We start from the raw sequence: 13,184 nt of genomic DNA on the forward strand, positions 1-13,184 counted from the left end.
TATTTTAGAAAAACTTTTGTCAAAAAGGGTATACTCAGATATTTGGGCTGAATTGCGGTGATACTCTCTCCGATGGCTAAAGTAGCATTTGTCTTCCTTTTTCTATCTATGGTTGTCATTCGCCATTTACCTTTTAATCAGTTGGACATTAAGAATGTTTTCGCCATGATGGTCTCGAGGAAGAACTTTATATGGAGCAAATACCTGGTTTTCTTGCTTAGGGAGATTCACCTTGTATGTCGATTGCCCAGGTCACTCTATGGCCAAAAGTCATTTTCTCGAAGTTGGTATGGGAAGTTCAACATCGTAATTGAGGAGTTTGGCACGACTCGTAGTGGAGTTGATCATTCTGTGTTTTATTGACATTTTACATCAAATCAAGTATTTCATGAGAGAACTTAACACATTAAAATTTACTATCACTCTATGAGAGAAAAGATACTCAGGAGATATTATTACAAAATTTGTGAAGTCGAGTGATCAACTTGGAGATATCTTTAGCACCGATCCGCGTATTAGTTACATCTATAACAAGCTAGGTACATATGACTTTTATGCACCAATTTGTGGGGTAGTGTTAGAAAGGTAATAGGAACATCCCACTTAAAATATGAATCTCTTTTCCACTTCAATGAATCTCTTTCCCAAATTAATTTAGGTTTGAAACTGCTAAAAAAGAACCAAGATAGATCTCAATTATCTTAGTTGTGATTCTTCAGTACCACATAATTAAGCAGAGTATCATCTATGAGAAGGTGAGAGATTTCTACCTCAATGATCCTAATTCGGAACCTTTACCTAGACAAAATAGGGTTCACTTGAATAAGCATATGTGTTTCTTGTACAATTTTTTTGTTTATGAATTTGCCACTATTAGAATATAAAATAGCTAATTCCATAAAGATAACTATCTTTATTTTAGTGAAGTGTAATTCTATTCATAATGAGAAAGTTCATGTATACTAGAGGTTTATATATGATTTTCTATGAAAGACGCATAATGTTCTGTACAATGGGAACCTTATGAGTGAACCAAAAAGGAATTTAAAAAAAAGAGGCTATCCCTTAGATGTTTCCCTCAAAATATCTCCTATTTCTCTCATGATATGCCACCCAAAAAAGTGTCAACGGAGAAACATGCCTACATCCCACACTTTTACGTATTTAGTCCATGCTCTAAAGATCTGACTAGATAATGCTATCATTCATAATATTCGTCATGGTCCATTATACTCAAACCATCTTAATAACTCCTACAATAGACATGGGTGAAGCTACTTGGCAATGCAATGAAAGATGATCTGTTGCAATTTTTGGGTATGATTGGTTGCTGACAACTTGAATGTTATTAATTCATAGTGAGGACCAGCTTCCGCCTTAACTCTTTACACACAATATTTTCTTTCCCTCACACTCTTATCAACCTTATTTGTTGCTCTATTATTTTTTAACTTGATCACTGTCTTCTTGCTTACTTGAGCACTTGCTCTTTACTTGTGCGTACACTATTTATTTGAGTGCACATACTACTCAAATGACCACCTCTATCTATTTGTGGTGATGCAAGGATCAGTGGATGTAGTATTCAAAATCACACCTTCCACCTATTACTAGAAATGTACCTTCTAGAATGCTTCTAGGCTTCTCATTCTAGAATTCTCACTCTAAATATTAGTATGATCCATATAAGTATAATCTTAATTATTTATCTCTCCTAATGATTATACCAAGCTTTCAATAACACCTTTTTATTGATTGTGATTAATAAACAATTATGTCCTTTCATAAAATGGCCTCATTCTGATTTATATTTGAGCTAAAAAAGTTGAACGTTTTTTTGCTAAGAGATTTTGTGCTTTTGTATAACAAAAACTTCAGTTGATTTTAAAGTTTTAAATATGAGGAAAATAATTAAATTACAATTTTGTTCAATGTGATCTATTTTCAAAGAATAAGAAAAATCTACACACATCTCACTAATAAGTTCGTGCTTCTCCCAAGTTTCTATTGAAAAACAAAAATGACTCATAAACCTAAAGTGAATTTAAAACGTGAGTTTTTTAATGCATAATGGGAATTTGCAAGATCTTTTCTAAAGAGTTCATAGTTATGAAACTTTTTAAGTTCAAATTGATAGAGAATTATATGAACGAGAAAAAATAATCTTAAACCTAGAGTTCGAAACATGATTGTCCTAATGTTTAATGTGAACTTACAAGCTTTTATGGTTACCAAACTTTTCCTTTCCGGCCATACAAACCTATTAATTTATTTTATATATAAAGGTTCCTAAATCTAAAAAAAGTTCAAAGTAATCTTTGTGTTTCTTATTGCCAATGAATTGTGAAAGGTTTTAATGACATAAATACTCATATACCTAAAAGGAATATGTTAGAATAGGAATAGGAACAAGGATAGTATATACAATCCTACTTAGAATAGGAATATGAATAATATGTAGAATCCTACTTGAGAAAAGGATTATAATGTAGTGTCCTAGTTGGGAAAGGAGTATAATGTGGTGTCTATAAATAGGGTCAATGCAATAATATAGATACACAATTCAATAATATTGTTCTCCTATATTTCTCACATGGTATCAGAGCCTCTACGATCTTGGTAGAGAATCAAAGAGCTTTGTTCTAGCGGGGGACTATTACCCATATAATTCTTCCTATTGGGCAGACGATTATGTTAGCAAAAGTTGAGTCATCGTGTATCTTTCCGGTGACTATTTTCTCATATCTAATTTGCGTAGCATCGTGCATCTTTCCAGTAACTACTTTTTTCATATTTAATTTGCACAGTACCATGCATTTGTTTGGATTTCCTTATATCTGATTTGTGTTGTAATGTGCATCATTCCGATGACTACTTTCTCATATCTCATTTATGTAGAGCACCGTGCCATCTTTCCGGTGACTAATTTTTCATATCCGATATGCATAGTACTGTGCCACCTTCTACTTTCTTATATGTTTAGGGTCGTGCCATCATTCCGACCCTACCAATATAATTTTATTTCTCAGATTGTAAGCACTTTCAACCATCAAATCTAATACTCCGACCTATGTGCATGTTCGGGCCAATTTTTCGACGACTTTCTTGTTTAATATCGACTCGCTTATTGATTTCAAGATGATCCATATATTATATATATACTAGATTTTGAGCACTGTTTAGCCATCGCTGCACTGTGAAGAAGTCTCTATGGAGCAACCACCTAGTTTTGTTGCTCTGGGGGAGTTTAGTAGCCTTGTATGTCGATTACGCAAGTTACTCTATGGATTGAAACATTCTTCTTGAGCTTGGTTTGAAAAGCTCATCACAATAATTCAGGAATTTGGCATGACTAATAGTGGAGCTAATCATTATGTGATTCATCACATTTTGCATCAAATTCAGTATTTAATGAGAAGACTAAGCACATTGAGATTGATTGTCAATTTTGTGAAGTCGAGTTATCAACTTGAAAATATCTTCATCAGGCCCATCATCGATCCTCGTATTTGTCACATTTGTAACAAGCTAAGTACATATTTCTATATGCACCAGCCTGAGGGAGAGTGTTAAAATCGGAATAAGAACAAGGATAGATAGTATATACAATCCTACTTAGAATAGGAATAGGAATAAAAATATGAATGAGAATAATATATAGAATCCTATTTGAAAAAGGATTGTAATGTAGTGTTCTAGTTGAGAAAGGAGTTTAATATATTGTATATAAATAGGGTCTCAATGTAATAATGTGGATACACAATTCAATAATATTATTCTCCTATGTTTCTCAATCAAAAGTGGAAAAGTTTCCTAACGTGACTTCACAAAACTTTAGTTAATATAATATCTGAAATGTTAGAAAAATAATTAAATGACTATTTTGTTTGGTGAGAAATCTATTTTTTAAAGGGTGAACGATATTTCACCAAGGGTCTTTCACTTTTAATATAATATGAAAGTAGTTCAAATGTAATATGAAAATGTATTGTATAGATAGATAAATAAATATATCATTTAAATATAGATAGATAATTTTTTATTCATGAAGATTCCTTTATGTTTTTTCGCAAATTAAAAAATTAAGACAAATTTCAATTTCTCAAGATCCAAAATGAACTCTAAAATTTATGTAAAAAAAGTGAAGTGAATGCCGCGTCAATCAATTCAATTTTTTATGTAAGGAATACAAATTATGTAAATATAAAATATAAATATACATTAAAAGAGATGTAATTCACTTATTCCATTGACGCGATAGTGGAATTTAATATAATTAGATATCTTCTAAACCTGTAGCGTTTAATAATTTGGTTGAATTAGTTATATTAAATTTACTTAAATGCTTAGTATGTATGCGAAGAATACTTAAAGTAAATACATGTAAATTATTAAGAAATATTTTGGTAGCATTTTTCTTTCCAAATTAGTTTCCAATGCCATGCTATATCCATTGTCTGAGTTTAAGCTCCAATAACAAGACTTCACAGAAAATGTCCCTTTTCCGTGCATTTTGCAGATTGGAATATCAGGAACTAATGGTGGGGAAACGATTGTTGCATTTTTGAACTTCATTTAATGAAACCTCCAAAATTAAGTTATTTTTTTTCCTGATAATTTTCGTACAACTTCAACCTCAAAATATACAGAGTCCCCAAGCGAATGGTTTAAAACTTGAAAGTATCGAAGGGGGTATTCTTATAGAGTGTTTATACTAGGACAATGAATTTAAGACATATTTTGCATAAACACTTTTAACACTTAATTGTGGTTTAGTGATATACATAATTATTTTGATTTGTTGATTCTAAAGGTAATCATTTAGTTAGGTGTAAACACCCGGTGCCTATTTCCCGTATTTTATGTTAATACAAACATATAATAAACAAACTTTTCAAGTTTCTTGTGACATCCAAGAGATTAATTTTTTGGGCATCTTGTTGATTTTAGATATTTAATTCTACTTGAGAAGACCAATGCTTAGAATAGCTAAGACATTGATTTGCAATACATAGTGTACTTAAATTTTAGACCTTGAAAAGTAAAGAATGAAAGCAAATACTACTTAAAAACAAACAAATAATTTGAAATGTCGAGAAATCAAGATAAGATAATATGTCAATGTATATATTGATGAATGCGCAACAAAGAACACCAAACTAAAGTTATAAGAGGAGAAGTGTAAAGTAGAGATGAAAGTACACATGTATTGCACATAATATATTTTATTTCATAGTTGATCTTCAATTCTTTTTACAGCCCAATGATATTGTGTTGGAACATATTGATCCCATTACTAATTTTTCTTATTTATTTCTCGAGTTTGTGATGGTTTTTTCACGTGAATGATTCAACGTAATTTCTTATTCAACTCCTATATCTACAAAATCCAGAAGAAGTATTTGTTTGAAATTCTATTTGAATTGTTCTTTGTTAAACTAAATTAGCCTATATATTAGTAGTAGAAATTATAACTCGACTAAAAAGTGCATACATTACATGTACCTTTGGATCTCAAAAGGGACAATATCTGAAAGAATTTGAATAAAGTAAAATCATAATGATTTTGAAGTTCGGAAAATTAGGGCTTCTTACATGATTCAAATAAGGAGAGAATTAATAAGCAGATTTTTAGATGATTCCAAAGTACTAAATATTAAGAATATACCTAAATGACTATTTTATCTAGTGTGAAATGCATTTTTATAGGTTAAAAAAGAAGAACGACATTTCATTAAGGATCTTCGTGCTTTTAATATAATATAGGATATAGATTGATGCAAATCAAAAAAAAAAGGATATAGATTGTTCCTATGTGAACTTTGAAAAGTATAGCTATTGCCCATCTCGGATAACGGGATATTTATGGTAAGTGGAAGATCAACATGAAACTTGTTTAACAATATGGTGAATTCTCTGAAAATTGAGCAGAGGGGTGACTGAAAAAAGCGGAGGATTACCTAGGATTGATAGAGCTAACCTCAACTATTTTGGGATTGAGCTATGAAAAAGAAAATGAAATAAATAGAAGTTTTTCTTTCTTCTCTTTGTTTCTTGTAATAGATAGACAATCAACATGAAAATAGTTTTAAAAAACATGAAAATGTCTTTATTATGGTGAATACTCTGAAAATTGAGCAAGTGGTTTGAGCTGGATAAAGCAAAGGAACACCTAGGATTATTATAGCCAACCTCAACTGTTTTGGGGTTGAGCTTTAGTTGATTGATCGTTGCTTTTTAGCCACGGTCATCCTGTTTTCTGGTTCATTTTCTTTATGAATATTCTTTTTATAAAAAGCAAAGGAAAAAAATAGAAATTTGTTTTCTGAAGCCTGGATGAAAACATCCGTCATTTTTGTAAAATGAATAATGCAGAGTTCGTAGGAATATTAAAGTCTTTGGTGTTTTTATTTACTTAACATGGTTACAGTGGCTCTTCCATATATGTGTATATAACGATAGATATCTGCTAACAAGAAGTGTTGTTGATTATAGATATGGAACCATCCTGGGATTTTGCAATTGATGCGAGAAAACAGAACCTGTAGTCGTCCTGAAGATCCTGTTGAGATCCTTCTTGCTGATGATTGCTCAAGTGATGAGAACACAGATTATAATGTGGTTCCTGGAGGTACTTTTTGTTTTCCTTCACTCTGGGTATAACATAGCAGCTAGCAATTAGTTTTCTTTTGGTAGTTACAGATTCATTAGAAGGATTTAATTTTTGAGCCTATAGCATATTGATATAGATCTGCCTCTTGAGGCATCCAGAGGAATCTTTGAATTGAGCTTCCATGTTGTTGGATGTACTTCCTGATCATATATATTACATATTAATCTCTCTATGATATTTTAGCAGTGTTGATTAAGTATATCAACTGCATGATGTATTGAATTCGCGTACAATGTCTTCAAGTGACCAACACTTATGGAAATATTTCACCTGCTCCTGTTCTGATACCAGGAGCCATGTCTGGCTTCTATAACCATTTTTCTATGGCCTGATTTTAGTGAGTTCAGGATAATAAATAAAATTGGGTTGTATTAAGCGTTTCCATTAATATGTTATTGAAATGTCAACTAGCCTATTTTCATTATCACATATAAATATCTGTTTGTCAATTTCTGCAGAGAAACCGAATAGCAACAATGAAGCTCTCAAAAAAAATCATAATGGCTTCCTCCATGGGGTATATTTCTTGCTCCGATTTGCTAACTTCTGTAATTTTGCTGGTATGGTGAATTGATGGATGTTCAGGAAACTCTTGCCATCTGTCTGTTGTATATACACTTTGTTTTTGTATCTACATTCTACAATTCATGTTATATGTGGTGATTGTTCCATTTTTTTTTGAAATGTCATTATTAGTTTCTCAGCTCACTGTTTCTGTTTTGCAGGATTGGTGGAGTGATCTTCTAGAAAATAATTGCAAAGAAGTTGATTATAGTGGCAAAATGGTTTTGCTACTCGACATCCTGACAATGAGCTCTAATGTTGGTGACAAAGCACTCGTGTTTAGTCAGAGCTTGTCAACCCTAGATCTCATTGAACAATATCTTTCAAAACTAATGCGCCCAGGGAAAAAGGGGAAGTACTGGAAACGGCGGAAAGACTGGTACAGGTGTGTATACCTTGTTTAAATTATTTTGGACGATGATCTTTGTCAAAAAATAAACTATTTTGGATGATGGTGAAAATTACCTCATTGTTGTTATTGTTAATACTACAGTACATGATTTTACTGATTCTCTTTGGCATTTGTTGAACTGTGTGATTCAACACGTTACTTTGCATAAGAGCCTAGTTCCTTTTTTTCTTATGGGCCAAACTTGTGAATATCTTTTGATGAAGGGTGGTGGTGAGATTTTTACCCAAGACCTCTGCCTACTCTTGTACCATGTTGAAGTGTGTGACCATATCATTATAACACTTGAGCTATTAGGAGCACACTTTTATTTGCTTACTATGTTTTCAACACGCCCTTTCAAATACAGACTTTAATTTTTATTGATGGGTGAAGATGGAACTCGAACTCTTGATATTTGCCTGTTTGGATATCACATTGAAAAAGTGGACCTTAAACTTAACCATCCTCAAAAGCCAGTTCATGTGGTGAGGATTGCCCAAGAACATTTTAAGAGACAAATGTCCACTCTCCAATCAATGTGGGACAATTTAACATCATATTGTATTCTCATGCTTGTCAACTTGAGCTTGGATAACATAATATGAAGCCCAACATTAGGAAATACAATAACATGTAAGGTTCTGCCTCTAATTCAACTCAAAAGTTAGCTCATGATGTGAGGATTGTCCAATACCAAGACTAGGATCTCAGTCTGCTATAATATTATGGTAAAGTGTGTCCATCTTATCTAAAAGCTTGACATGTTAGAGGGAGCACACTTTTATTTACTAAAAGTATCTTCAAATAACATTGGAGCGGGAACCATCTTTGTTGTTGCATTTCTTATGAATATCTCACAATATGTCATTTGAAAGATACAATTCTTGCAAATTTCATCTTCTTCAAAAGAACATTTGATCTATTTTTAGAGTGATTCCAATCATCTAGTCAAAGAAAAGAATAACATTTCCCCAGTCAACAATGGAAAGAAAACAAGCCCATTGATTCACATATTATGCGGCACACACCTTCACATATTTTCAGAGATTGTCGTTATAATTACTAGCTATCCAAGTGCACTCTCAAAGAAGTAGACATAGTTGTCTACTCATCTTGTTAGTTTTTACTTATCACTTTAGCTTTTCTTATTCATCACATGAGCTCTTTAGGGCCGGATCTCTTCCTTCTGGTTATGGTAAAATGGAACATAAAAAATAATTGGTGCACTGAACATTAATTAAATAAGTGGATTTATTTTAAAAGTTGTCTTATTGAAATTGTCCTCAAATTCCATCTAAACTAAAATTGCCAACATTTCTTCTTTCCTCGCACTATACCTTAGAAGATTTAGAAATGATTAGAATCGAGTGTTCCACTTATTGTCTCCTTATATGGTTTTGGTTAGTCCTCGTATCATTAGCTACTTTTTGGGGTTGACTAGGCCCAAGGTCCATTTCTTATAATAGATCAAACTCATATTGTGTTGTCCGTGCTCTAGAAATCCAGTCTTTGACGTGTTGGGGATGTTAAGCATCCCACATTGGTGGAGGGAATTGATTATTTCCTTATATATCATTAGTCAATTCTCAATTTCACAATATAATTTTTGGGCTCGAGTTAGACCCAAGGTCCATTTCTTATCAAATATTACACCAGATTTTGTACTACATCTTAGTCAAAGTTTTTCCAGTTTTGAAGGTCAGGAAACCCAATATCGCTGTTGTTTTTGGAAAGAGAGAAGGTTACAATAAGGGGAAGTAGATGAACTTGTAGACTTCTTAGGTGCCTTGTAAATCTAGATTCTGACTTACTCCTTTGTGTAAAATATTTTCGGAGGTGGCAAGCGTTCCTTAATGCTGAGGAATACAATAGTACGAATTGTCAAAAGAAGTTACGATAAGGGGATATAGTGGTGAATGCTATTTCGCTCAATTGTTTCTGCGGATGTGGTTTGTCTTCGTTTTCTTGCTTTCACTAATTGTGTTATTGAGAGTTTTTGGTCTCCAATTTTGGGTAATAGGATTGATGGAAGAACAGAATCATCTGAAAGGCAGAGACTTGTTGACTGTTTTAACAGTCCATTGAATAGAAGGGTTAAATGCGTACTGATATCTACTAGAGCTGGATCTCTTGGTATCAATCTTTATGCTGCCAACCGTGTAATTATAGTTGATGGCTCTTGGAATCCAACTCATGATCTTCAAGCTATATACCGAGCTTGGAGGTGTGTCTTCCAAATTTGTTCATTATAAAACACCCAGGTTCCATTAGAATATATATTTAGCCTGAATGCTTTGTATGGTTCTAGGTATGGTCAAACGAAACCTGTTTTTGCTTACCGTTTACTGGCACATGGAACAATGGAGGAAAAGATATACAAGCGTCAGGTAAAAGAAAGAATCCAGAATCAGCTCATGTCAGAATAACTTTTATTTCTTGAATTATTTAAGTGGATGATTTAAGCAGGTAACAAAGGAAGGTCTTGCAGCACGGGTGGTTGATAGGCAACAAGTACATAGAACTATATCTAAAGAGGAAATGTTGCATCTTTTTGAATTTGGAGATGACGAAAGCTGTGAAATACCTCTGGAATTGAAGCAAGTTAGAGAACATGCTGGTGAAGCAAACACAAATGTAGATGTTGGAAGTGTTCTGAAACAAAAATTAACCCTTCCAAATGGAAGCTCTTCTTCTGACAAGCTAATGCAAAGTTTGATTGACAGGCATCATCCGCGGTAGGATGTTCTTTTCTTGCTTCGTTATTTTCAATAATTTCTTCAGAGCATAACTTCTGTTGTTTTCAATGTGTTTTGGGAGTCTTGTGCAATGAGTTTGAGTTCTGAGATTTTTCAATTATACATTTTCATTAAACTATATATAGCTGAGTGTGTATGTGGGTTTTAGAATAAGTTTCACTTTATCTTTCACCTTTCTAATTAATAGTGTAATGGTTTGCGTGCTTTAGACTTCATAGGAGAGAATATCGAGAACCTGTGGGGGTGACTGATTTGCTATAATCAGAAAAGCCCTATTGTTTTTATTTGTCTAGGCCAGTTTAAGTAGGCTCGGTTCCTTTCTCTAAGCGAATAAGTATGTTGATATTTAAAGAATTATGCAGAAAGAAACAGTAACGAAGTATTTTTTTCCCTTCTCCAAAATAAAACAACCAAAAAAATTCGGTTTCTGTTTCTTTCTGCATAATTATTATTCGCTTAGAAAAAATGGGTGTCTGGAAGTTCTTTTAATAGTTTTCTTCATCGTTCTTAAAATCAACTTTTTGATCTGTCAATGCTGAATGAGACTGGTTCTTTCTGTTATCAAGTCTGTTGTTGTTGTCTGATGTCTGCCTTGCACCAGCTGAGTCAGGAACTAGACAAAACAATCCACCAGCTGGAGTAAGATGATATTACTGTCATCACTTCTAGAAACCTAGTTATGATATCATCTTTCCAGAGTGAAAAGAGTATCCACCAGCTGATTTCTTGGTTGACCTGGATCACTTTATTCTCTTTTTAGTGTCTGATAAACCCCAGCGTACCTTAAGATCTGTTATGATATGTAAGTTATCCGGACATTAGTGCCCCTGCTTAACCTATGAAAAAGAAATGAAAAGTTCTACGGAGCACCTACTTCTCATATTTTGAGCTCATAATGCTCTAGAAGTTTTCGAGCAAATGCCTTTTGTTTACAGCGATTCTCCATATTTTACTTCTATCATTTCCATACTGATTTTTGCGTTCTTCCTTCGCTACTGATGCTGACAAATATTTCCTCTAGAACCAAGTATACCACCTTTTAATCCAAGTGTTTGCTCTATCTAGAATGACTATTTTTTATTTGCGTTAATATGATGTGTTGATTCTTCTCCTCTTTTCTATTTTTTACTTTCTTTAGGTGTTCTCTTTTTATTAACCTAGTGGTTATTAGTTAAAACCATAACCTGCAATGTCTTTTGGGTTAAAAGACATCCCTACTTATGTATTTGTCTGGATGTTTTTTTAGCAATTCATTCAAGCTTAAGATTTTTTTTCTGGGTGTACTTAGAGCCTGTTTGGATTGGCTTATTTAAAGTGCTTTTAAACCCTAAATAGCTTTTAAGCACTTCTAGAGTATTTTGGGTAAATTAGAAAAGTTCTTATAAGCACTTGGTTTGAAGCTAAAATGATAAAAATAAGCCATAAGTTAGACTTTTAAGCACTTTTGGAGTGTTTGGGTAAATTATAGAGGTGCTTATAAGCGCTTGGTTTTTAAGCTAAAATGAAAACAATAAGCCCAAGTTATAAGTTAGGATATCTAACTTATGACTGGCTTATAAGTCAAAAGCCAATCCAAACAAGACTCTTAGTTTGTTGCGGAAACTCATTCTAGTTGTTAAATTATTATTTACTTTATCAATAGAAGAACAACGTTTCTAAGAATTTAGTTATTTCTTCAGGTGGATTGCGAATTATCATGAACATGAAAGTCTCCTGCAAGAGAATGAAGATGAAAAACTATCAAAAGAAGAGCAGGAAATGGCGTGGGAAGTGTATCGGAGATCTATTGAATGGGAAGAGAGGCGAGTTTCGCCTGATGAACCTGTTGAGCAGCAGCATGTCTCTACCACTGAATCATTGTCAAAGCAAAAGCCATTGGTTCCCAGGGCCACCGTTTTTCCGCCAGAGGACAGTAATCTTGTATTTTCAGTGGGGAGTTCAAGATGCCGTTTGGTGCATAGGAAGTGCACAAAGCTATCACATTTGCTTACACTTAGAAGTCAAGGGACAAAGTGGGGTTGCAGCACTGTTTGCGGGGAGTGTGCTCAAGAGATCAAGTGGGAGGGAGTTAACAAGGATGGTAGATCAACAAAGTAATGCTATCCATGTATTTATATTATAGTTAAGTTCCTTTTGGGGCGATTCAATATACTGCGAGGGACTTGGTAAACATTCAGTTTTAGGTTTCAGCCATGACTTGAGAAACAATATACTCTTTTTGGGGTAGGGTAGATGGAAATGCTCTTCTGAGACTTGGCTCTTTGTAAAGTGAAATTGTTGTCACCAGTTGTATTTTGAAATACAGTGGAGGAATGTCTCTTTTGTCTGAACTAAGCTTAACTGCTATATCATATTGCAACGAAGGAAAATCCCTCTTTTTTCTGCTAGATGCTGTTCATATTTTGTCCAAGATTTACAATTCGGTTATTGTTGACTACCTTATGTGAACTCTTCAAGTGCATCCAGAACATACTGTCTGATTAGGTGTGCATATATATATATATATAAAGGGAGACTTCTTATTCTAATTTCAGTGTTGCTGGTTTATGTTAAAATAAATCTTGAGAGGTGACTAGAAAGATGTCTCTTAGGAGTTGTTTGGTAGATTGTATCAGAAGAAATAATGCATGCATCAACTACCTTATTTGGTATACTTTTTCCGCCTATAATTAGTTATACACTATCATTTATTGAGAAATGTATTATTAATACATGAAAATTCCTGGTATGAGTAGTCCAAGAGGATTTAATACAAGCATTATTTTGGTCAAATACTCAATTGCTTCTCAAAATCTTTTTT

General features: G+C 33.3%; 1 protein-coding gene across 1 annotated transcript in view; it reads left to right on the top strand.

Moving 5' to 3' along the window:
- The window catches only part of LOC125838326 (protein CHROMATIN REMODELING 20), a 68,649-nt gene extending 55,908 nt beyond the window's left edge, over window positions 1–12,741 (top strand). Inside the window, exons 19-25 of the mRNA XM_049517387.1 lie at window positions 6,496–6,631; window positions 7,132–7,190; window positions 7,399–7,622; window positions 9,649–9,852; window positions 9,937–10,015; window positions 10,095–10,363; window positions 12,064–12,741. Of these exons, the coding sequence (XP_049373344.1) occupies window positions 6,496–6,631; window positions 7,132–7,190; window positions 7,399–7,622; window positions 9,649–9,852; window positions 9,937–10,015; window positions 10,095–10,363; window positions 12,064–12,481 (1,389 nt within the window). The 3' untranslated portion in view covers window positions 12,482–12,741. The remainder of the gene's footprint in view (window positions 1–6,495; window positions 6,632–7,131; window positions 7,191–7,398; window positions 7,623–9,648; window positions 9,853–9,936; window positions 10,016–10,094; window positions 10,364–12,063) is intronic.
- The last annotated feature ends 443 nt before the right edge of the window (window positions 12,742–13,184 follow it).

This window comes from Solanum verrucosum, unplaced genomic scaffold (genome assembly GCF_900185275.1).
Source record: "Solanum verrucosum unplaced genomic scaffold, falcon-dt-bn FXZP01000150.1, whole genome shotgun sequence".
Lineage (NCBI taxonomy): Eukaryota > Viridiplantae > Streptophyta > Magnoliopsida > Solanales > Solanaceae > Solanum > Solanum verrucosum.